The following is a 20,837-nucleotide window of genomic DNA, read 5'->3' on the forward strand; positions in this document are numbered from 1 at the left end:
TTAGCCCCGGCCCTGCCGCCGGCGCTTCGGGAGCGCGCCGTCGCACATGGCGCACCTCGCCGCCGTCGTCTTGTTGACGAAGGTGCAGCGCGCGCACTCGTAGTGGGGCCGCGCGCCGGCGACGGCGACGGGCGCGGGCGCCGGGTCGCGACCGCCCGACGCGAGGTGGTCCGAGATGTTCGCGAGCGCGCGCGGCAGGCGCGCGCGCTTCGGCGGCGACGCCGGCGCCGGCGACGCCGCGGCCGCGCGCGGCGACCGCGCGCGCTTCGGCGGCGAGGCCGGCGCGGCGGCCGCGGCCGCGCGGCGCGGCTTCGGCGGCGGCGACGGCTTCGGCGGCGGCGGCTTCGGCGGCGCCGCGCGCGCGCGCTTCGGCGGCGACGCCGGCGAGTCCTCCTCGTCCTCATCCTCGTCCTCCTCCTCGTCGTCCTCCTCCTCGTCGTCGCTGTGGCCCAGGCTCTGGCTGAGGCGCTGGCTCTGGCTCTGGCTCTGGCTGTCCATGGCCAGCAGGGTGTCGGTGACGACGCGCTTCACCCACTTCCGCCGCGCCTTCGTCAGCTCGACGCCGAAGCGGCCGGCGAAGGCGTCGTAGACCTCCTTGACCGTGTCGCTGTCGCCGGCCCGCGCGTGGTCCCGGACCCAGGCCTCCATGCGCGCGTCGCTGGCCGGCGGGTCCCGCGCGCGCGGCCGCGCCGCCGGTTCGGCGGCCGGCGCCGCGGCGCGCGCGGCGCGCGGCTCCTCGGGCCGCGTGAGTCGCGGCGCCGACTCGAGGAGCTCCCACTCCTCGAGGTCCTCCGCGTCGCCCGCGAGCTCGCCGGACGCGTAGGCCACGTGCCAGAGCGCCGCGTCCATGCCGCTCGGGTCGACGTAGTCGGACTCGGCCGCGCTCAGGTAGCCCACGACCTGGCCGACGGAGAACGACGCGACCTGGGACTCGTCGTCGAGGATCGACCGCGTGATCCACTGGCCCACGTGGGGGCCCTCCGTCCGCCACTCGGGCTCCGCGGCGGTGGCGGTCGCCGCGGGCGGCGCGGCGGCGTCGGCGTCCTCCGACTCCTCCTCGTCCTCGGCGGCGGCGGCGGCGTCCTCCGACTCGTCCTCGTCCTCGGCGGCGGCGGCGGCGTCCTCCGACGCGTCCTCGTCCTCGGCGGCGTCCTCCGACTCCTCGTCCGACGACGACTCCTCGTCCGACGAGTCTCCGGCCGTCGGCGGCCCGCGGAGCGGCGCGGCCGGCTTCGGAGCCGGCGGCGGCGCGGCCGGCTTCTGAGCCGGCGGCGGCGCGGCCGCGACGGCCGGGACGGGAGCCGGCGGCGCGGCCGGCGCCGCCGGTCTCTCGGCGGGAGCCGGCGGCGCCATCGGGAGCGGCGATGTCCGTGTTCGACTGTGCGACTGCGTCGATCGTGAGCCGCGACGAGCGCTATATCGTGTCGATGTTTTTAAGCAACCATCGTGGCCGCGGCGCGGCGGAGCGCTCTCGCGAACCGCCCGCGGCGCCTGGGACGCCATCCGCGATGTCATCCGCAGACGCGCCATCAAAAACCAGGCTAAAACCCGTTTGGAACGCCCGCAGCAGACGCGCCATAAAAATCCCGCTTGGAAAGACATACAGTCAGAGTGGCCATATACCGGGCCGGGAAAAAAGCGGGGGCGAGAGCACGAAAGAAAAGCGGGCGGACCTAGATCGCGTGGTGGGTCTCCTCGCCGTCAACGGGCGCGTCGTCGTCGTCGAACTCCGAGGCCCGGATGGGCGCGTCGTCGTAGCTGTCCGCGCGGCGCCGCGGGTCGCCGGGGACGTCGTCGACGGCGACGGGCCCGAGCGCCTCGTAGGAGTCCGCGCGGGGGAGGTCGTCCGCGGCGTCGGCGGGCTCCGCGTCCGTGAACGACCCCGACGAGTGGAAGCTGTCGTCCAGCGTCGACAGCACGCCGCCGTGGGCGGCGTCCTCCCCGCCCGCGAAGGCGAAGCCGATGGGCGCGTCGTCGTCCGCAGCTTCCGGCGCGAGCGGCGCGTCCTCGGCCGGCGGCGGCGGCGAAGCCGACGGGCGCGTCGGCGGCGGCGCGGCCCGCGCGTAGGACCCGACCTCGTAGGTCGCGAGCGGGTTCTTCTCGCTCGGCGACTTGGCCGGCTCGACGAGCGCGTACGTCGACGGCGCGAGGACCCGGTCGTGGATGACGACGTGCGCCTCCTCGTCGTCGTCCTCCTCCTCGTCGCCGTCGGCCTTCTTCCGGAGCGGCGACATGGTCCACTCCTTGTTCGCGAAGCGCGTCTGGGACTGGCAGCCCAGCGCCCAGACCGACAGGAGCACGAGGAGCAGCACGAGCACGAACGCGAAGACGAAGAGGCCGTCGCGCATGTCGTCGCCGCTCTTCGACCGGTTCCGCTTGCCGTTGTAGGTCACCGTCGTCTCGCCGTTCGCGGACAGGGCCGGGTCCGTCGAGGGCCGCTTGTAGACCGTCGGCCGCGACGGCCGCGGCGTCGGCGCCGCGACCGGCGCGGTCGGAGGCGCGTAGGCGCGCGTCGGCCGCGGCGCGGGCATCGCCGTCGGGCCCTCCGGGTCGCAGGCGCAGGGGCAGGCGTCGCGCGCCGCGACGTCGTTTTCGCTCACGAGGCCGCAGCGCGACGCGGCGGCCAGCGCGACCCACGCGCAGTCCTTTCCTGGAACGTTCCGCTTGTGCCAGCTACCGTCGTCCTCGCAGCCGCCCGGCGCGACGCCGACGCCCGCCTTCAAATCATCTAGAATGCCGTGGAGCACGGCGAGCCGCGCGGCGAGCCGCGGGCTCTGGTCGTCGCGTTCCGCGTAGCACCGCTCCACGTGGGTCAGCAAAACGACGCACTCCTGCCCCGTGCCCAGCGACCCCGCGCAGGCCTCGTTGACCGCGTCGACGGCCGCGGCGTCCGTGCCGTGCGTGGCGAAGTGGGACGTGTCGCAGGCGACCTCGAGCGGCGGCTGGTCCGGGTGCGGGTGCGTCAGGGGGATGAGCCGCGGGTCGTCGTTTTCGCGTAAAACGCCGTTCCAGGACGCGCCGTCGCACGCGATGGACTTTTGATACGGCAGATACACAAGCGTCACCCAGCACATCTCGTCGGACGTCTCCGGGCCAAAGTAGGTGTCCTTGTCGCGCTCGCTCGAGTCGTAGACGCACGTGCTCTGGAGCATGTCGCCGTTTTGTAATCGTAGGCCGCGGCTTGAAATATCTTTATCGTACTGGTCGTCGAAGTACCACGACTCCTCGCTCTGGAGGTCGACCTGTGTTCCATCCCTCCAGAGCTCCGAGTACATCTCGCGCCCGAGGAGGTGCGCGTGGAAGCCGACGCCCTGGATGATCGTGTCCTCCTCGACGCCGGACACGTAGCACGTCCGCGTCAGGAACCAGCGCTTCCGCTTCGGCGGGATGAGCATGCCGAAGTCGACGCTCAACCGCAAGCCCCGGATCGATCCGAGCACGTGCTCGCGGGGCTCCGTCGCGTAGTGGACCCGGAACCCGGACGCGTCGACGACGCCCGCGACCTCGTCGGGGTTGTCGTAGTGCACCTGCATGGAGAAGCCCGTCAGGCCGCTCATGTCCCGCGACGCCGTCTTCGGCGGCTCGTAGAACGGGTTCTTGCCCGGCGCCCAGCCGCCGAACTGCCAGCGGCAGCCGACGCCGAAGCCGACCTCGCGCGCCATGCCCGGGCTGTAGTCGTCCCGCGCGGCGGCCCAGGGCTCCTTGCAGCCGTTGAGGATGTAGTGGTGCACGTGCCTCGACTCGTCGATGATGGCCTCCAATCCCACCAAGTAGCACGAGTTCTCGCCCGCGCAGCGGTCCACGTGCTCCCGCGGGGCGTCCCAGATGAAGTCCGCGTAGATCGTGCGCCAGGCGGGGATCTCGTAGTTCGCGACGGTCAGCTCGTAGCTGTAGTTGACCGCGCGCGCGGTCTCGTTCGGCGTGAAGAAGCCGGGGTAGTCGCGGACGACGTCGTCGGGCCCGTAGGCGTCGCAGAGCGCGTCCGCGACGTCGGACCGCGACGTGTGCGCGGGGTCGCCGGGGTGCGTCTTGTGCCAGGAGGCCATGAGCGCCTCGTAGGCCGCGGGGAGCGTCGCGCGCGGCTCCCAGAGGCAGCACGGGTCGCCGAGCTCGACGCCGTTCGACTGGCCGTCGCCGTCGGCGTCGTCCTCGCACATGGCCGTCGTCCACTCGTAGCCGTGCTGGAGGAAGGACACGCCGAAGGCGCCGAGGGCCCCGCCGCCGGCGCACTGGGTGTGGCCCAGGCCCATGCAGAGGCCCGTGGACGTGCAGCCCTCCCAGTGGTCCCCGGGGCACTCGACGCCGTAGGCGTTGGGCAGCCGCTCGCGGAAGGACGGCATGGCCTGCGCGAGGCCCGCGGCCCCGGCGAGCAAAGCCCCGCGCATGGCGCGGAACGGGGGGGGGCTGCTTTTCTCGACGCGTCGGGGCGGGGCGTGTACCACGGCTGAATTCCAGCCACCACAACCACAACTACGGTGAGATTTGCACCCTGAGGCTGCCCCTGATTCTTGCGCCTTGCCGTGCCGTCGACGTTCATAAAACCGTCTCGCACACGATGGGCGTCAACCCCGGGCACCCGCCCCGGCCGGCGTCGGCCCCGGCGGCGAGGCCGCGGCGGCCCCAGTCCGCGCCCGCGAACCGGCCGAGCGCGGCGCCCCTCGAGCGCGCGCCGCGGCGGAGCCACGCGCACCGGCGGCGGGCCCCGCAGCCCCGGGAGCCCCACGCGTCGCCCGAGCGCCAGCGCCAGGAGATCGGCGAGCTCAAGGTCAAGGTCAACGACCTCACGTCCCAGCTCCTGAGCGCCCGGGCGCGGGCCGCGCGCCTCGACGGCCAGGTCGTCGCGCAGGCCAAGCAGATCGAAACGTTGCTCGCGAGCCGCGGCCGCGCCGACCGGGGCGCGGCCTCGCCCGAGGGCGCGCGGCGCGCGCCGGAGACCGTCGCCGTGCGCACCGTGCGGTCCCAGCACGAGCGGTCCATGATCGTGCGGCGCCTGCGCGAGCAGCTCGACCGGCTGCGCGAGGATTTGGCGGACCGCGACGACGAGGTCGCGCGCCTCGCGCGGTCGCAGCCTGTGTGGAAATCAAATCTTCAACCCGACTTCAATGTGAGCGTATTCGACGGTTTCGACGCGAGGCTTTCTGCCGTGCTTCGAGAACTCCACGAGAGCAATCGATTCGTCCAAAAATCAGCCGAATCGACTTCGATTAAATTTTGACCGAGATAGAGAGTTCTGAAGTTTGGTGGGGACGTCGGACCCCCCAAACCAGTGGTTGGAATCCACACAGGTCGCAGCGCGGCACGGCGCTCCTCGAGGTCGAGGCGGCCAAGGAGGAGTACTACGCCGAGGTCCTGCGCCTGCGGCGCCAGCTCGAGACCGCGCGCGACGACCGGGGCTTCGACGACGGCGACCACTTCGACGGCGGCTTCGACTTCGGCGGCGGCGACGACGGCGGCGGCTACCCGTCGGCCGACGGCGACGGCGCGCCCGACGACGACCTCGACGCCGTCGACGCGCGCATGCGCGCGCTGCTCCGCGACAACCGGGACCTCGGCGACCTCGGCGATGTCGTCGTCGCCGGCGACTACGAGGAGAGCGACGGCGCGCCGTCGCCGCGCGCCGCGTCCTTCCCCGTCGAGGACGACATCGACCGCGCGGACCTGCGCCTCCGGGGCGACTCGGTCTAAAGACCGGCGCATGCAAATTAGAATGATGGGGGTCGTGGGGGGGAGGACGGGGATCGGGGGGGGGGGGATAGAGCGCGGAGGCCGCGCGCGCGCGCTCCCTAGGAGAGCTCGCGGGGCGGCATCGCGTCGGGGCTCTGGAAGGTGAAGCGCTCGCCGGAGGGCGGCGGCGCCGTGTTGTAGGCCGCGGGCCGGAGCGACGTGATGCTCTTGGAGCGCACGGGCGGCTTGTCCGGCTGCGGCGGCGCGGCGGCGGCGATCTCGCCCTCGGACGTGACGTCGCGGACGGGGTTGAGGACCTCGCCGGCCTCGAGGCCGTCGTCGTCGACGCCCGCGCGCGCGAGGAGCCGCGCGATGGCCTTCTGCTGGGTCTCGACCTGGCGCCGCAGGTTGCGGAGCTCGAGCTCCGTGTCCTTGGCGCCGACCTCCTGCGACTGGCGCGCCTGCTTGAGGATGTCGTCGACCACCACCCCCTCGGACAGCGCGTTGTGGAAGAGGAGCCAGGTCTGGACGACGTCGCAGATGCGGATGGCGCTCAAGGGGATGAAGATGGCGAAGTAGCAGTAGCCCACGGCGAGGTCGTGCGCGCGCGCGAGGTGGCGGACGACGACGGGGACGACGTCGAAGACGCCCGACGACCGCCGCCGGCCGTAGGACGCCGGGCCCGGCCCGCCGTAGAGCGTGCCCAGGAGCGCCGCCGCCGCGCCCACGTAGTAGAGGCTCACGGCGAACTTCAGGGAGCTCGGCTTCGTCGCGAGCTCGAAGGCGACGACGGCGACGGACGCGACGCCGAGCGCCATCTTCAGCAGCCGGTGGCACGCGTAGTGGAGCGACGGCGCCAGCAGATCGGCGACCCAGCCCAGCACGGCGAGGATCACGACGGCACCCGCGCAGTAGGTGAAGGACATGAGGCGCTTGTAGGCCGCGCGGCCCGTGAAGTCCGCCAACCCCTTGGCCAGCGCGACGTAGAGCAGCGCCTTGGACGCTAAGAGCGCCTTGGACCGGCCGCTCAGGCGCCTAACCGGCGCCGTCTCCTCCTTGTACCAGACGTCCCAGGAGTCGGCCGCCGTGCCGCCGCGCGTGCCGTAGGAGATCCAGCGGCTCCAGCGGTTGAAGTCGTCCGCGACGTGCGGCCACGAGAAGCCCAAAGGATTGAACCAGAAGGGCGCCAACAGGAAGGACCCCACGGCCAACCACAAGCTCCAGGTGCGCCCGGCGTACTGGCCCGCCCCCGTGTGCAACCCCATGAGCACGAGCGCGGCCGAGAGCTCGACGCCGAGGTGGAGGTGGGACGCGGCGAAGAAGCGGTACTGCTCGTCGAAGGTCGAGTGCCGCGTGACGAAGCCGCGGCCCGTGGCCCGGTAGGTCGCGCCACCGGCGAGGATGGTCTGCGTGAAGTAGTGGGCCCGCGTCTGGATGTGGAAGATGAAGTAGAGCGGGCCGCCCGACGCGAAGACCTGCGCGACGTCTTTCGCCGCCGCCCACAGGCCGCGCTCCACCGCTAAAGTCGCCAACAGCGGCAGCGTGTTCAGTAATCCTAAACCAGCCAACAGGATCTGCACGGACCCCAGAGGCACGACTAAGCGGTGGCCGATGGATTCCGCGCCGTAGACCGCCAGCAGCAGCGCGAGATACGTCGCGACCTGGATCGTGATGATCGTCAAAGCCGAATTGATGTAGTGGCCGATGCCGCCAAAGTAGTAGGACAGCAGCCGCGGGAAGTCCAGGCGGCTCGCGATGCGCGACACGTCCCGACTCAAACACTGCTCCGCGTTGCCCTGGGACAACTTGGCCTCGAATTTGTAGATCTGCTGCATGCCGACGTCGCGGCCCTTGCCGACCTGCGCGTACTCCTTCATGGTCACGCCGCCGCCGCGGATCATGGCCGTGTAGCCCGCGAAGATGTCCTCGGACAAATTGATGCCCTTGGACGCCTTGGAGACGCCGCCGCGCGTCGCGAACCTGTGTGGAAATCAACCACTGGTTTGGGGGGTCCCCACCAAACTTCAGAACTCTCTATCTCAATCAAATCGAAGTCGATTCGGCTGACTTTTGGACGAATCGATCGCTCTCGTCGAGTTCTCGAAGCACAGCGAAAGATTCTGGTCCAAATCGTTCGATTACGCGCACATTGAAGTCGGGTTGAAGATTTGATTTCCACACAGTCGCGAACCAGAGCTTGTCGAAGACGTCCGGGTGGCCGTAGTGCAACCGCATGTGCAGCGGGTCCGCCAAAACCCGTTGCCCCAGCGTGACGAAGCTGAGCTCCTGCAACGCCATGTAGTTCGCCAGCGAGCTGACGGAGCCCGTGAAGATGTGCTCGCGGAAGCCGACGATCGTCGTCGGCGGCGCGCCCGGGACCTCGGGCACGCCCGGCGCGCCCGCCTTGAACTCCTGGAGCAGGTTCCGCATCTTCAACGCCTCCTCGAAGAAGCCGTCCTGGTTCATGTCGATGGTCTGGAGGCACTCGCCCCGCGTGAAGACGATGGCGTGGTTCTGGTTCTCGGGCTTGCCCTCGCCGATGACCGGGTTCCCCGGGAGCCGCACCCGGTAGACCTCCGCGGGGTTACCGTCTTCGCCGGCCTTGACGAGGCAGGAGTAGAAGGCCACGGCGCCGCTGCGGCCCACGCGCTGCTCGTCGATGTAGGCCACGCGCAACAGCGGGAAGCGCCGCAGGAGCAGCTCGATGTCCTTGGCCTTGACGTCGTCGTTCTTCCGCTGCTTGCCGTAGACCTGGCACGAGACGACGTAGCCGAACTTCAGCTTCAGCAGATCCTCCAGCCCAATCACGGGGTGCGTCTCCGAGTCCTCGCAGGCCGCGGCGTAGCGGCTCGACCGCCGCGGCGCCTGCGCGCCCGCGGTCCGCCGCTTCCGCGCCACGTGCGCGCCGTGGACCCGCTCGAGCCGCGCGAGCAGCCGCAGCGCCGCCTCGCAGTGCATCATGCCCTCGACCGTGCGCGCCAGGGTCTGGGCGCGGAACGACGCCCAGAGGCGCGTCTCCAGCTCGTGCTCGGGGGCGAAGCACTCCGCGTGCGCGGAATTCTCCGTCATCTTCCGCCGCTCGAGGAACGACGCCCAGTCCGCCTTGTAGAGCGTCTGGAGGTAGAGCAGCGTCGTGACGCCGTCCGAGTTCTTGGCGAGCAGGTCCCCCTTGGAGAGGAGCACGTCCTCGCTGTAGAAGGGCGTCAGCGTCGTCAGCGAGACCGTCGCGTCCAGCGGCGGCGGCGGCGGCATGTCCATCAGCAAGGAATTCACGAAGAAGGTGAGGCGCCGCGTCGCCTCCTGGCCCCGGGGCTCCGTCTCGCGCGGCGTCGTCGTCAGGAGGCCCTGGAGCTTCTTGGCCAGGCGCGACACGCGCGCGAGGTCGCCGCGGAGCGCGTCGAGGCACGCCGACGCGTACTTCCCGTCCCAGAAGAAGCCGCGCTCGTTCGCGAGCACAAAGGTCAGCCGGTCCAGGAGCTCGCGGGCCCGCGCGCCGGCGACGCCCTGCTTGGGCTCGCCCTTGACGACGACGGCCTTGCAGCCGTTGAGCAGGCCCCGCAGCTTCTCGCGGATCGCGTCGCGGAACGGGTCGTTCGGGCCGTCGTGCTCGTGGCCGCCGGCGACGTACTTCGTCGACGCCAGCGAGTACTTTTTGGCTTTCTGGGCGGGGCCCCGCGGCGTGAAGGCCTTGAGGTCCGACGCGACGGGCGACGCGCCCATGGCCGCGAGGCCGGACGTCGACTGCGTCCGCTTCATGGACGGCGCCTTTTCGAACTTCGGCGCGAGGGAGAGCACGGAGTCCTGCTTCGTCTCCTCCTTCATGGACGCCTCCGAGCCGTCCTGGGACGGCGCGCCGGACGCCGGCAGCGCTTCCTCCGCCGCGGGCCCGCCCTCGGAGTTGGGCGTCGCCGTCGGCGCGCGTAGGTCCGCGTCTCCTTTGGGCTTGCGCTTCTTCAGGCCCTTCAGGAGCAGCGTCGCGAGCTGGGCCAGGGGCTGCAGCACGAGCGTCGGCAGCCGCTCGACCTCGACGCGCTCCAGCAGCGTGTCCTGGGTCACGAGGGACGCGGACGACCGGCACCACTTGTCGAGGATCGACGCGCACGCCACCAGATCGTCGCGGTGCACGCCGCCCGCGAGCTTCAGCAGGAGCCAGGTCCCGAGCTCGCGCACCTCGTCGACGGCCTCCGTCGCCACGACGTCGGCCCGCAGCGACGCGCCCAGCGCCTCGTCGACGGACGCCGCGGCGTCGTAGAGCCCCCGGAGCCGGCCGCCGTCCGCCTGGTCGTCCGCGCGCGCGGCGTGGTAGGCCCGCGCCGCCGGGCGGTAGGCCGCCGCCGCGTCGGCGGCCAGGGCGCAGGCGCGCTCCACGGCGCCCGCCGTGACGAAGATGGGCAGGTAGACGGGCTTCGAAAACCCCGCGTAGCGGTCGAACGCGAGCACGTCGCGCTCGAAGTCGTTGAGCGTGTCGGACGTGCGCATGGCGCCGACGACGTCGTTCCAGGCCTCGGCGAACAAGACCCACTGGACCTCGTCGGCCTCGCCCAGCGCCGAGTCCGCGGCCGCGCCGGACGCCGCGAACGCCGAGAGGCCCGCGGCCGGCGCGCCGCCGGTCTCGATGAGGTCCAGGATGCCCTGGCGCAGGCCCCCGGACGGCGGCGGGGACGTCATGGCGTGGAGCTGCTGGTCGCTCGCCGTCTCCTTGGGCAGCGCGTCCGTGAGGGCCAGGAACGACGGCAGCCGCGGCGCGACGCCGCCGCCGCCGACGGACGACGCCGCGCCCAAGGTAGAAGCCAGATCGCTCGACGACGTCGGCGGCGTCTCGTTCTTCGCCGACAGGCGCCGCGCCGGCGCGCCGCCCGGCCGCGCGTCGGACGCGCCGCCGAGGCAGCACGCGCCGCAGGGCCCGCCGGGCGGCTCGTCGTCGAAGTAGCGCTGGAGTTCGGGCGCGACGGAGCTCCGCGGGCTCGGCGGCACGCCTCCGGCCGTCGCGACGGCGCCCTCGCGCACGCAGCCGTTGACGAGCTTGCCGCAGAAGGACGTGGGCAATAACAGGAAAGCGTCGCGGACCGCGGGGAAGTCGCGGACGATGCCGAGCTTCGTCCGAAAGCCCATGTACGTGCCCACGGCCGCGGCCCAGAGCGAGTAGTGGATCGACGAGTCCACGAGGAAGATGAGGCACGACGGCAGCCAGCGCCCGACGAGCTGGCTCATCGTCTTCACGCCGCGGTGGCCGATCGCGGGGAAGTTGAGGTAGTCGTCGCAGATCTGGACGGTGGGCGCGACCATGGGCTTAATGAGGAAGATGTAGCCGAAGGTCATCTTCCAGGCGATCAACGTGAGCCAGAAGACGTGGTACTTCTGGGCGCGAACGTAGGGCTCGTGGACGGTCTTGCCCACGTAGTTGAGGCTCCGCGGCAGAAACACGGCGAGCGCCGCCCGGTAGACGTCGCCGTCGCCGTAGGTGTAGAGCAGCGTGATGCCGTAGGGCCAGAGCTGGAGAACCGCCTCGGCGACGTACAGCACGACCACGAGGCACGACAGCCAGACGTGCTGCCAGAACCAGAACGGCCCCGGCTCCTCGCCCCCAAACGACCGGACCTCGCCGCGCGGCATGAGCTCCAGACCGTCCAGCGCCCAGCAGAGGTACATGGCCTGGTAGACGAGGCACACGAAGCGGCCCCCGAGCCGCGTCGCCAGCGCGCCGTGGGCGACGCCGTCGGCGGAGGGAGGAGCGACGGCCGCCTCGAGGCTCGCCTCCAGCAGCGCCGCGGCGTTGATGGTCAGCGCGGCGCCCGAGAGCACCTCCACCGTGTAGGCCGCGTCCCACACCAGGTAGCGCGCGAAGGCGACGGTCGCCAGCACCTGGAAGCTCAGCACGTGGTACTCGTAGACCCGAAAGAACGCGAAGACCACATGGAGCCACGTCCGCACCTCCAAGTAGGTCTTCGGCGCCGCATCCAGCAAATGGGCCACGGGCGGCGGGAAGGACGCCTCGTCGCGGTCGTAGCGGTGGCCGTTCTCGAGGCCGAGCAAACCGTCCTTGTCGCGCGCGGCGCGGTCCGCCTTCAACGCCCGTTCCCGGTGCCGCAGCGCCGTCGCCGTCGCGACCGCGGACCGGTGCGTCCGCAGGCAATCCTTGGACCAGAAGAACTCGTTGAAATCATCATAATTCTTCTTGTCGACGTGGTCCGCCTTGCGCTTCATCGACGCGGCGACGATCGAGTAGACGGGGGCCACGACCGTATCCAGCCAGTGGCCCGGGTACAGCGACGCGCCCCGGTCGCCCTGGCGCTCGCTCTTGGGCGTCGCGGCCCACTCCGACGCCGCCGAATGATACAGAAAACAGCAGCACTCGGGCATGTGGCGCAGATTCGCGGCCTCGCCCCAGACGCAGAGCCACAGGACGACGTCCGTCGCCGCGCCGCCGCAGGCGTCGCCCGCCGCCGCGTCGGCGAACTGGGGCGCCGTCTCGAGGTGGGCGCACCAGCGGCGGTAGTTGGCGAAGAGCTTGGCGTGGAGCGCGCCGAGCGCGGCGACGTCGCAGCCGCGCGCGGACCGCGAGCTCGGCGGCTGCTGCGCTAAGCCGTTCGCCAACAGCATGAGCGCGTGCTCGGCCTGGTTGCGCACGTTGTCGTCCTGGAAGCCGAAGAAGTTGCCCAGCGCCTCGGACGACGCGAAGACCTCGGGCGCGAAGCGCTTGAGCGCCTCGGGCAGCGCCTCCGGGTCGAAGAGGTTGTAGCGCGGCGGCCGCTCGCCGACGAGCGACGCGTGGTGCCGCGCCTCCTTGGACGCGGAGCCGTCGTCGCGGGTCGTCGCCGGCGGCTTCTCGCCGTCGTCGCCGACGGCGACGTAGCGCTGGCGCCGCCCGCCGACGGACCGGAGCAGCGACGCCGCGCGCGCCGGACCGGACTCCGCGGCGACGCGCGCGAGGAAGAGCACGGCGGAGAGCACGACCCAGATGAGCAACGCCTCGGCCTCGCCGAGGTACAACGTCTCGTCCGAGGGCACGCCGGGCAGGTCGTGGGGCCGCGCGACCGCGACCACGTGCGACCACAGCGCCGCGCCCTCGGCCAGGAGCGCGTCGAGGCCCAGGGTGAGGAGCCAGGCGCCGGCAACCCCAAAGGCGGCGTGGCGCGCGAGGGGCTCCGTGTCGGGCCGCGTCGCGGCGGCGCCCGCGGCGGCGAAGGCGGCGAAGCCGCCCGCGGCGGCCAACGTGCCGAAGATGGAGCCGAGCGCGTCCGGCGCGACGCCCGGGTTCGGGCACGCGCCGGCGCGCTCGAGGAGGAGCGCCGCCGCGAGGCCGCCGAAGCAGGCGAGGGCGCAGGTGACCGTCGCGCGCGGCAGGAGCCGCGCGGCCGAGCCGCCGGAGAAGGCGCCGACGGCGCAGACGCGACGCCGACGAACGCGAAGACGTCGCTCTCGCCGCCGAAGATGGGCCGGATCGCCGCGAAGCAGAGCGACCCGAGCACGCTCGCGCCGAGGTGGAACGTCGACGACGCCGTGGCGACGAGCGCACCGCAGGCGAAGAGGAACGCGGCCGTCAAGTTGTTGAAATCCATCGCCTCGGCGAAGTTGGGCATGGTGGCGGCCGCGGTATGTCGCTCTACGGGCTTACGTCACGTCGTCGCAGGAAGATGAGATCGCGGGAGCAGCTCAGCGGGGGGCTAGAGGGCAACGCTTAGCTCCTTGCAGAGCCTCGATCCATGCCTCGTCAGTGGCAACTCGGCTGTCCCTTTCAACTTTGAGGCGTACTTTGCCTCCTCGGCCGCTAGATTCACGCGGTTGCTCGGGCGTCGGCTAAGCGTCGGCGCGCGACGGGCGACATGCGCCGCGTCTACAGTTGGTGAGCGCCGGAGACGCAACTTCCGTGTCCGTCCAAATCCACCCTACGGTAGAGAAGGCCCAGTTCGTCCACGCGGCTCATACGGACAAATCCGGCACGGCCGATTGTGCCACCAGCGATGGTGTTCGACGATGGTCCGGCGGACAGACAGCGCCCAAGCGCGCGACATCGGGTACAGCGTCGCGGCGCTAGAGGGTCGGCCCGCGCCCACCCGAGGGCGCCTCGCCGGGGGTGCGCGCCGACCTCGCGGCCGCAGTCCGCACACACAGCCCGTCGCGCGCCTCGACGAAGACGCAGCTGTAGACGCGCGCGCCCGGCCCTCCCCCGCCGCCCGCGCCGCGCCCCGCGGAGCCGCCCGCGGTCTGAGAGCCATGGGCGACGGCATGGAGGTGGACGCGCCCGCGGACGACGCCCCGGCGCCCAAGGAGGAGCCCGAGATGCCCAAGGTCGTGGACCCCAAGTCGCTGAGCGCGCCCATCGTGTCGGCCATCACGGAGAACGACCTCTACGCCAAGTACAAGACCATGGAGCAGGAGAAGGACTTTTTGGACGTCCAGGAGCAGTACATCAAGGACGAGATCAAGAACCTGAAGCGCGAGCTCATCCGCGCCAAGGAGGAGATCAAGCGCATCCAGAGCGTGCCCCTCGTCATCGGCCAGTTCAACGAGATGGTCGACGCGACCTACGGCATCGCGTCGTCGACGGCCGGGTCCGTCTACTACGTCCGCGTGCTGTCGACGCTCGACCGCGAGAAGTTGAAGCCGAACTCGTCCGTCGCGCTCCACCGCCACAGCCACAGCGTCGTCGACGTGCTCCCCCCCGAGTCCGACTCGACGATCCAGCTCATGATGGAGAAGCCCAAGGTGACCTACAAGGACATCGGCGGCCTCGACGTGCAGAAGCAGGAGATGCGCGAGGCCGTCGAGTTGCCGCTCACGCAGTTCGAGCTCTACAAGCAGATCGGCATCGACCCGCCGCGGGGCGTGCTCATGTACGGCCCGCCGGGCACGGGCAAGACCATGATGGCCAAGGCCGTCGCGAACTCGACGACGGCGTCGTTCATCTCCGTCGTCGGCTCGGAATTCGTGCAAAAGTACCTGGGCGAGGGCCCGCGCATGGTCCGCGACGTCTTCCGCCTCGCGCGCGAGAACGCGCCGGCCATCATCTTCATCGACGAGATCGACGCCATCGCGACGAAGCGCTTCGACGCGCAGACGGGCGCGGACCGCGAGGTCCAGCGTATTCTCCTCGAGCTCCTCAACCAGATGGACGGCTTCGACCAGTCGACGAACGTCAAGGTCATCATGGCGACGAACCGCGCCGACACGCTCGACCCGGCGCTCCTCCGGCCCGGGCGCCTGGACCGCAAGATCGAGTTCCCCGCGCCGGACCGGCGCCAGAAGCGCCTGGTCTTCCAGGCCTGCACGGCGAACATGAACCTGAGCGACACCGTGGACCTCGAGGACTACGTGTCGCGCCCGGAGCGCGTCTCCGCCGCGGACTGCAGCGCCATCGCCAACGAGGCGGGCCTCCACGCGGTCCGCGAGAACCGCTACGTCGTCATGCCCAAGGACCTCGACGCGGCCTACAAGAAGCACGTCAACAAGGCCGACACGGACTTCGCCTTCTACACGCACTAGGAGCACCGCGCGCCGACCACCGTAAAGCGCGTGACCCTTGGGTTCTTTTACGTGCACGCGCCGCGAGGCTCACCAGTGGTCGCCGCCGCGCGAAACTTCTAACTCCACACGTTCGTTCTCAAATGCTCGGATTGCAGCGACGACAAAGTCGATCTTGACCACGTCTGTCCAGTAGCGGGACGTCGCTACTGTGGCGCGAGTTCCCTCCTTATCTTCGCCACACCAGGGATACACAGCTTTGACAATGCGCGGTAGATCACTCCAGCGCTCCACGGCGCGCCAGAACCGGTCACGAGCATCTTTTAAAGTTTGAATCCGCTGGTCATGGGGATCCTCATTGTTGCTTAGTACAACTTGAGAGGAGGCGCGCCGACTGATCCAGCCTTGAAAGTGAGAACAAAAGATGTCGGACTGTGAGGACCAAGGTTGGCTCTCTTCGATGCTGACATGCTCCCACGCAGCGACGAGCCGTTCGAGACCGTCGAATGAGGGTTCGAGTATGTCGAAGATTTCACAAATGATGTCACCCTTGCGCGGAATCAAAATACCCTCCGCCGCGACGATCGCCGGCTCCAACGACCAGGCCGCGCGGATGATCTTCATGTCTTCCTCTGTGAACGAGTATGTGGCTGATGTCAGGTCTCCCAATCGCTTCATCAACACAAAACAACGCGCCACCGGCTGGTAACGACCCCTAGTCAAGACCGTGCGCGCCGCACTTCGTGCCGCCTTCGAGACGAGCTTGGCTTCGACCACACCCTCCACCGACAGAAAATCGAGAGCCAATGTCCACGTCAAAGTCGAGGACGACATCGCCATCTCAACAAGTCTTGAGTAGCGCCCCCGACGTAGCCGAGTAAGTATCAGAGACCGAGACCGACACGGCGCAGGAGGCGCCTACTCAAGTAGGCGCCCCGAGGCAAAAATCTCAAATCGGCGAGGGCCGCCACAGCACATGCCATCCCTCTTACGTGCACGCGAGGCTCAGGAGCTTGAACTTGTCCCGGAGGCAGCACATGCCGCCCGTGGGCGTCGTCGCGAGGAAGGACGCGCAGCCCCGGGGTTCGCCGTCGGGGAGGCGCTTCCGCGGCAGGACGCGCACGGTCACGCGCGCGGCGCCGGGCGCCAGCCCCGTGAGCGCGCGCATGGCGAAGATCGACGCGCGCGAGCCGCCGAGGTCCTTGCCGTCGACGACCCTGGAGACGGCGACGCCGGCCTGGGCCGCGGTGACGTTGGCCGCGCCCATGCGCGGGTCGTAGGACTCGAGGAAGCCGACGACGAGGTCGCCCCGCTCGCAGACGACGTCGAAGGCGATCTCGTGCGCGCCGTTGCAGCTCACCCAGCCCGGCTTGCCCGGAACGTCCTCGCCGTAGCGCCACCGCTCCGTCGCCGCCTCCCCTCGATCGACGTCGAAGTCGAGCGCCGTCGCCGCGCCCTCGGCGAGGTGGCAGAGCGCGAGCGCCTCGCCGGCTTCGTCGCACGCCGCCGCCGGCGCGTCGTCGTCGTCGCCGCCGGGTTCGTCGTCGTCGTCGAGCGCCGGCGCGATCAGAGCGTAAAACACGCAGGCCGCCATCCACTCGTGGTACGCGGCCGCGTAGTGGCCTGGGCAGCAAAAGGGTGATTAAACGTCGCTTCAACGTGAGTGTTCCACGCGCGCGCGTTCAGAGGAAAACAACCACGCTTCGAGACCGTTCCGAGAGATGATCGCTCGTCCAAAAATCAGCCGAAACGAGTGGAAAATGGCCGAGATATGAGCCTTTGAAGTTGGGAATTTCGCTCTCTTTTGCTGCCCTGGTAGTGGCCGAAGCCCGCCCAGCGCCGGAGCGCGTCGTCGAGGATCGACCGCGCGGCCGGCGCGAGGTGGAGCGCGAAGGCGTCGGCGAGCGCGTCCTCGTGGGCGTCCGGGTAGCGTCCGCCCGTGGCGTAGACGGCGTCGATCAACGGCGCGCCGACGGCCTTGGCGAAGGCGCGGTGCCGCGCCTTGTAGTCCGCGGCCGTCAAGTTGTCCCGGACCGCGTCGCGCTGGAGCGCCGCGTCGACGAGCGCGACGGTGGGCCCCGGGGACCGCGCGCGCCGGAAGAAGTCGACGAGGCCCTTCTGCGACCGCTCGCCGAAGCAGTTGGTGTCCCCGCAGCCCAACGCGAAGTCGTTCGCGAGGAAGGCGAGGAGCACGAGGTCCGCGTCGTCGACGACGGGCGGCAGCTTCCGGCGCGTCCAGCGGCTCGCGTCGCCCCGCGCGGTCCGGATCGCCGACCGCTTGCGGCGCTCGCGGAAGAGGGCCTCGCCGTTCGCGAGGAACGTCTCCGACGACGAGCCGCCGTGGGCCATGTTGAAGACGAGCGCCGTGACGTTCGCCACGCGCGACAGGTAGCGGGCGAGGCGCGCGGGCCACGCGCAGGTCGCGGCGCTGCCGCTCGTCCGCGGGTCGTAGAGCCACGCGAAGTCGTCGTCTTCGCCGTCCAGCGGCTCGCGGCAGCCCTCGCCCGCCGCCGGCGACCCGCCGAGGACGAAGACCTTGAGCACGCGGCTGCGGTTCTGCCGCGCCTCGCGGAGCGCGACGCGGAGCCACTTGTCGTTGCCCTTGAAGGGCCGCGCGCCGAAGCGGTGGCCGACCTTGGCGAACGCGCGCGGGAACGAGCCGTTCAGGGGCGCGAGGAGCGGGCCGTCGACGACGTCGTCCGGCGCGAGCCAGACGGGCCCGGCGACGGGCGCCGGCGTGCGCACGGGCCGCTGCTTGCCGATCCAGCGGCCGGGGATCTTCGCGCTGCCGTTGCGCGCGCCGCCGTCGTGGTGCTTGCGCGCGCCGGCGCAGCACGCGAGGACGAGCGCGAGCTTCAGCATCGTTGTTGCGATGCAGCATTGCTGCGATCGGGCTGGGCAGCCCGATGCCTCATCGTCGACTGGGTTCAACCAAGTTGCATGAAGGCAAACTTTGTCCCGCACGAGCAGATCCGAGTCCGCGCGGCAGCATGTGTGCGACATGTGTGCGATCCGCGCGGTGCTACTAGCGCTCGCTCGTGCGACATGTGTGCGATCCGCGCGGTGCTACTAGCGCTCGCTGCGCAAGCCTCCGCGCTGCGCGTCACCGTCTTCGGCGGCTCCGGCTTCATCGGGCAGCGCGTCTGCCAGAAACTCACGGAAGCCGGCTGCGACGTCGTGTCGTGCTCGCGGTCCGGCCGACCGGCGGATGCCGGCGGTGCCTGGGCCGACGCCGTCGAGTGGGCGTCCGCGGACGCGTCCGTCGACGACTTGGCGCCCGCCGTCGCCGGCAGCGACGCCGTCGTGTCGGTCGTCGGCGGCTTCAAGGCCGGCAAGGCCTCGCCGACGGGCACGGGCGACATCCCGCTGCTGTTCGCGACGGTCTCTGACGAGGACCAGGAGATTTACTTCGCCGCCAACGGCCCGCCGAACGCGCGCATCGCCGCCGCGGCCAAGGCCGCGGGCGTGTCGCGCTTCGCGTTCTGCCACGTGGCGGCCGACGTCGAGAACGCCATCGCGGGCGGCATCCCCGGCTACTTTCGGGGCAAGGGCGAGGCGCTCGAGGCCATCGTCGGCGCCTACGGCGCGGACGCCTTCGTCGTCGCGCCGTCGAGCGTGACCGCGAGCCGGAGCGACCCGCTCGCGAAGGCGCTCGACTCGCCGCTCGCGAAGTTCGCGGTATCGGCGAACGCGTTCGTCGGCAACATCGGCTACCGCGGCGAGGATCTCGTCACCAAGGTCGCCCTGACGCCGCCCGTCGCCGTCGACGACGTCGCGGCCGTGCTCGCCGCCGCGGCGCGCGACGCCGCGGCCTTCGTGCCCGCGACGGAGCGCGCGACGCGGCGCCTGGACCCGGACAACACGGACGCGTACGGCGGGCCGACGTCCCGGGAGTACCTCGTGACCGCGCGCTTCGTCGACGGGACGACGGGCATCCGCGAGGCCGCGGCGAAGTTGTCGAGGTAAGGAATGGGCTTTACTACACACGGAGGGGGCGTCGACCCGCGTCGCTCTCAGGCGATCTTCGTGCAGGCGTAGACGTAGTGGGTCGTCGCGGGCTTCGCGTCGTCGAGGGCCGGCGCGGCGACGTCGTGCGTCGCGACCTTCCACGCGCCCGGCGGGATCAGCGCCGCGCGCGCCTTGCTGTGCGAGACGATGAGCAGGACGCCCTTCTTCTTGAGCACGCGCAGCGCCGCGGCGAGGAGCTGGGCGCTGCCCTCGCGGCTGTCCTCGCCGCAGAGGACGGCGTCGAGCGTGCCCTTGTCGACGACGCAGTCCACGGACCCGTCGGCGACGCTCTCGAGCGTCCGCGCGTCGTCGCGGCCGAAGGTGAGGCCGCCGAGGGCGCCGTACTTGGCCGACATCTGCTCGACGACGACGGCGCAGTTGTCGACGCAGCGCACGTTCGCGTAGCCGTCGTTGACCATGTCCTCGCCGAGCCGCGAGTTCCCGCAGCCGACCTATTCGCGTATTCGTTTCGCGCGCGCCGCGGGGGATTTGGGGGGTGGCTCCGCGCGTCGGGGGGACGCGGGGCCGCGCGTCGAGGATGGCGCCCTTCTTCTTGGCGTATTTCGCGAGGATGGATTTGATGCCCGCGTAGCGCTGGTACCAATCGAACTGGTCCGTGTCTTTGGTGTAGCGGTCGCTCCAGTAGGTGGCTTTCCCGTAGGGCGTCGAGGCGGTGCCCACGAGGTTCTCGACGCCGGAGCGGTCCATCTTGTCGTCTCTTGCCGGGTGCTTTTCTCAGCGGGTTTGGCGCCCGCCCCAGTCGAGAATCGACGAGATCGTTCTACGCAAACCACCCCCGGCGCCGCAAAAATCAGTCTGATTTATGCGCGCGTCGACGCCCTTCCGCCCCCTCGCCGGACGCGTGCTTCTAGGACGTCTTGGAGACCCCCTCGGGGCCGCGCTCCGTCGAAAGAACGGAGGAAAACGCTGCGAATCCCGCGACGCGCGGACCCGCGAAGATCGCGAAAGGAGCCTCATGCGCCGGAGCGATCCCTTCCGCGGCGCCGCCGGGCCGCGGGTCGCCGACGCGCGCGGCCCAGCGTGGCCCGCGGCCGCCGCGCCAGCCGCTGGCCGCCGAAAAAGGTCGCGCGCGCGCGCGGTCGCGCGCCGAAGACGTCGTTTTCCCGCCCCCGCGGCGCGGCGGCGTCGCGCGCCTCTGGCGATCACGACGCCTCGGCGCGCGTCGCCGTCGACCGCCGCGGCGTGCTCGAAGCGCCGGACGACGCGTGCGACGAAATCCGTCCCGATCTCTCGCGCGAACCCGACGGGCCGCGCGCGCGAGGGCGTCGCCGCGCGGCCGCCGCGCGGCGCGCGGGCCCCGGCGGCCGTCTCGCGCCTCGCCCCGGCCGCGGCGCGACGCCCAGGGGCCGTGACGCCGCCGGTGGCCCGCGCGGCGCCCTTCGTCGGCTGCCGGCGCCGCCGCCCGACGCGTCCGCGAGGCGGCGCCGCCGACGCCATCGGATCCGGGCTGGCTCGTCGCGCCGCCGCGGTGGTTCGCGCGCCGCGTCGCGCGCCGTAGTTGCATAGCACAACACACCTTTAGAAAAGATCTGAATTTCGCTCCTCTCAGCCGTCGAGCTCGTTGAGCCCGTAGACGAGGGGAGGGGTCCGCGCGAGGAGCTTGTGGAGCGCGGTCTGGCGCTCCCGCATCATGCCGAGGTAGCGCACGAAGTAGGCGTCCGCGACGGTGCGGATCGACGGTC

General features: G+C 70.7%; 6 protein-coding genes across 6 annotated transcripts; 1 reads left to right on the forward strand and 5 right to left on the reverse strand.

Moving 5' to 3' along the window:
* AURANDRAFT_64455 (hypothetical protein) lies at positions 1–1,353 on the reverse strand (the record flags this gene model as incomplete). Its single annotated transcript, XM_009039161.1, has 1 exon — positions 1–1,353. One exon carries the CDS (start codon positions 1,351–1,353, stop codon positions 1–3), a length of 1,353 nt encoding a protein of 450 aa, XP_009037409.1.
* Positions 1,354–4,085: 2,732 nt separating this feature from the next.
* Positions 4,086–4,385, reverse strand: AURANDRAFT_26694 (hypothetical protein; the record flags this gene model as incomplete). The annotated part of the gene is made up of 1 exon (XM_009039160.1): positions 4,086–4,385. A coding segment is annotated over one exon (300 nt), but the record flags the coding sequence as incomplete, so codon positions are not given.
* Positions 4,386–5,687: 1,302 nt separating this feature from the next.
* On the reverse strand, positions 5,688–13,244 carry AURANDRAFT_71705 (hypothetical protein; the record flags this gene model as incomplete). Its single annotated transcript, XM_009039159.1, has 3 exons — positions 5,688–7,644; positions 7,856–13,082; positions 13,181–13,244. The coding sequence occupies 3 exons, from the start codon at positions 13,242–13,244 to the stop codon at positions 5,784–5,786; spliced, it is 7,152 nt and encodes a 2,383-aa protein (XP_009037407.1).
* A 700-nt stretch (positions 13,245–13,944) lies between these two features.
* AURANDRAFT_27118 (hypothetical protein) lies at positions 13,945–15,147 on the forward strand (the record flags this gene model as incomplete). The annotated part of the gene is made up of 1 exon (XM_009039013.1): positions 13,945–15,147. One exon carries the CDS (start codon positions 13,945–13,947, stop codon positions 15,145–15,147), a length of 1,203 nt encoding a protein of 400 aa, XP_009037261.1.
* Positions 15,148–16,114: 967 nt separating this feature from the next.
* Positions 16,115–17,988, reverse strand: AURANDRAFT_64459 (hypothetical protein; the record flags this gene model as incomplete). Its single annotated transcript, XM_009039158.1, has 2 exons — positions 16,115–16,749; positions 16,878–17,988. The coding sequence occupies 2 exons, from the start codon at positions 17,986–17,988 to the stop codon at positions 16,115–16,117; spliced, it is 1,746 nt and encodes a 581-aa protein (XP_009037406.1).
* A 1,283-nt stretch (positions 17,989–19,271) lies between these two features.
* AURANDRAFT_5924 (hypothetical protein) lies at positions 19,272–19,812 on the reverse strand (the record flags this gene model as incomplete). Its single annotated transcript, XM_009038940.1, has 2 exons — positions 19,272–19,586; positions 19,654–19,812. Coding segments are annotated over 2 exons (474 nt in total), but the record flags the coding sequence as incomplete, so codon positions are not given.
* Positions 19,813–20,837: the final 1,025 nt, after the last annotated feature.

The sequence above is a fragment of the Aureococcus anophagefferens genome (assembly GCF_000186865.1).
Source record: "Aureococcus anophagefferens unplaced genomic scaffold AURANscaffold_10, whole genome shotgun sequence".
Lineage (NCBI taxonomy): Eukaryota > Pelagophyceae > Pelagomonadales > Pelagomonadaceae > Aureococcus > Aureococcus anophagefferens.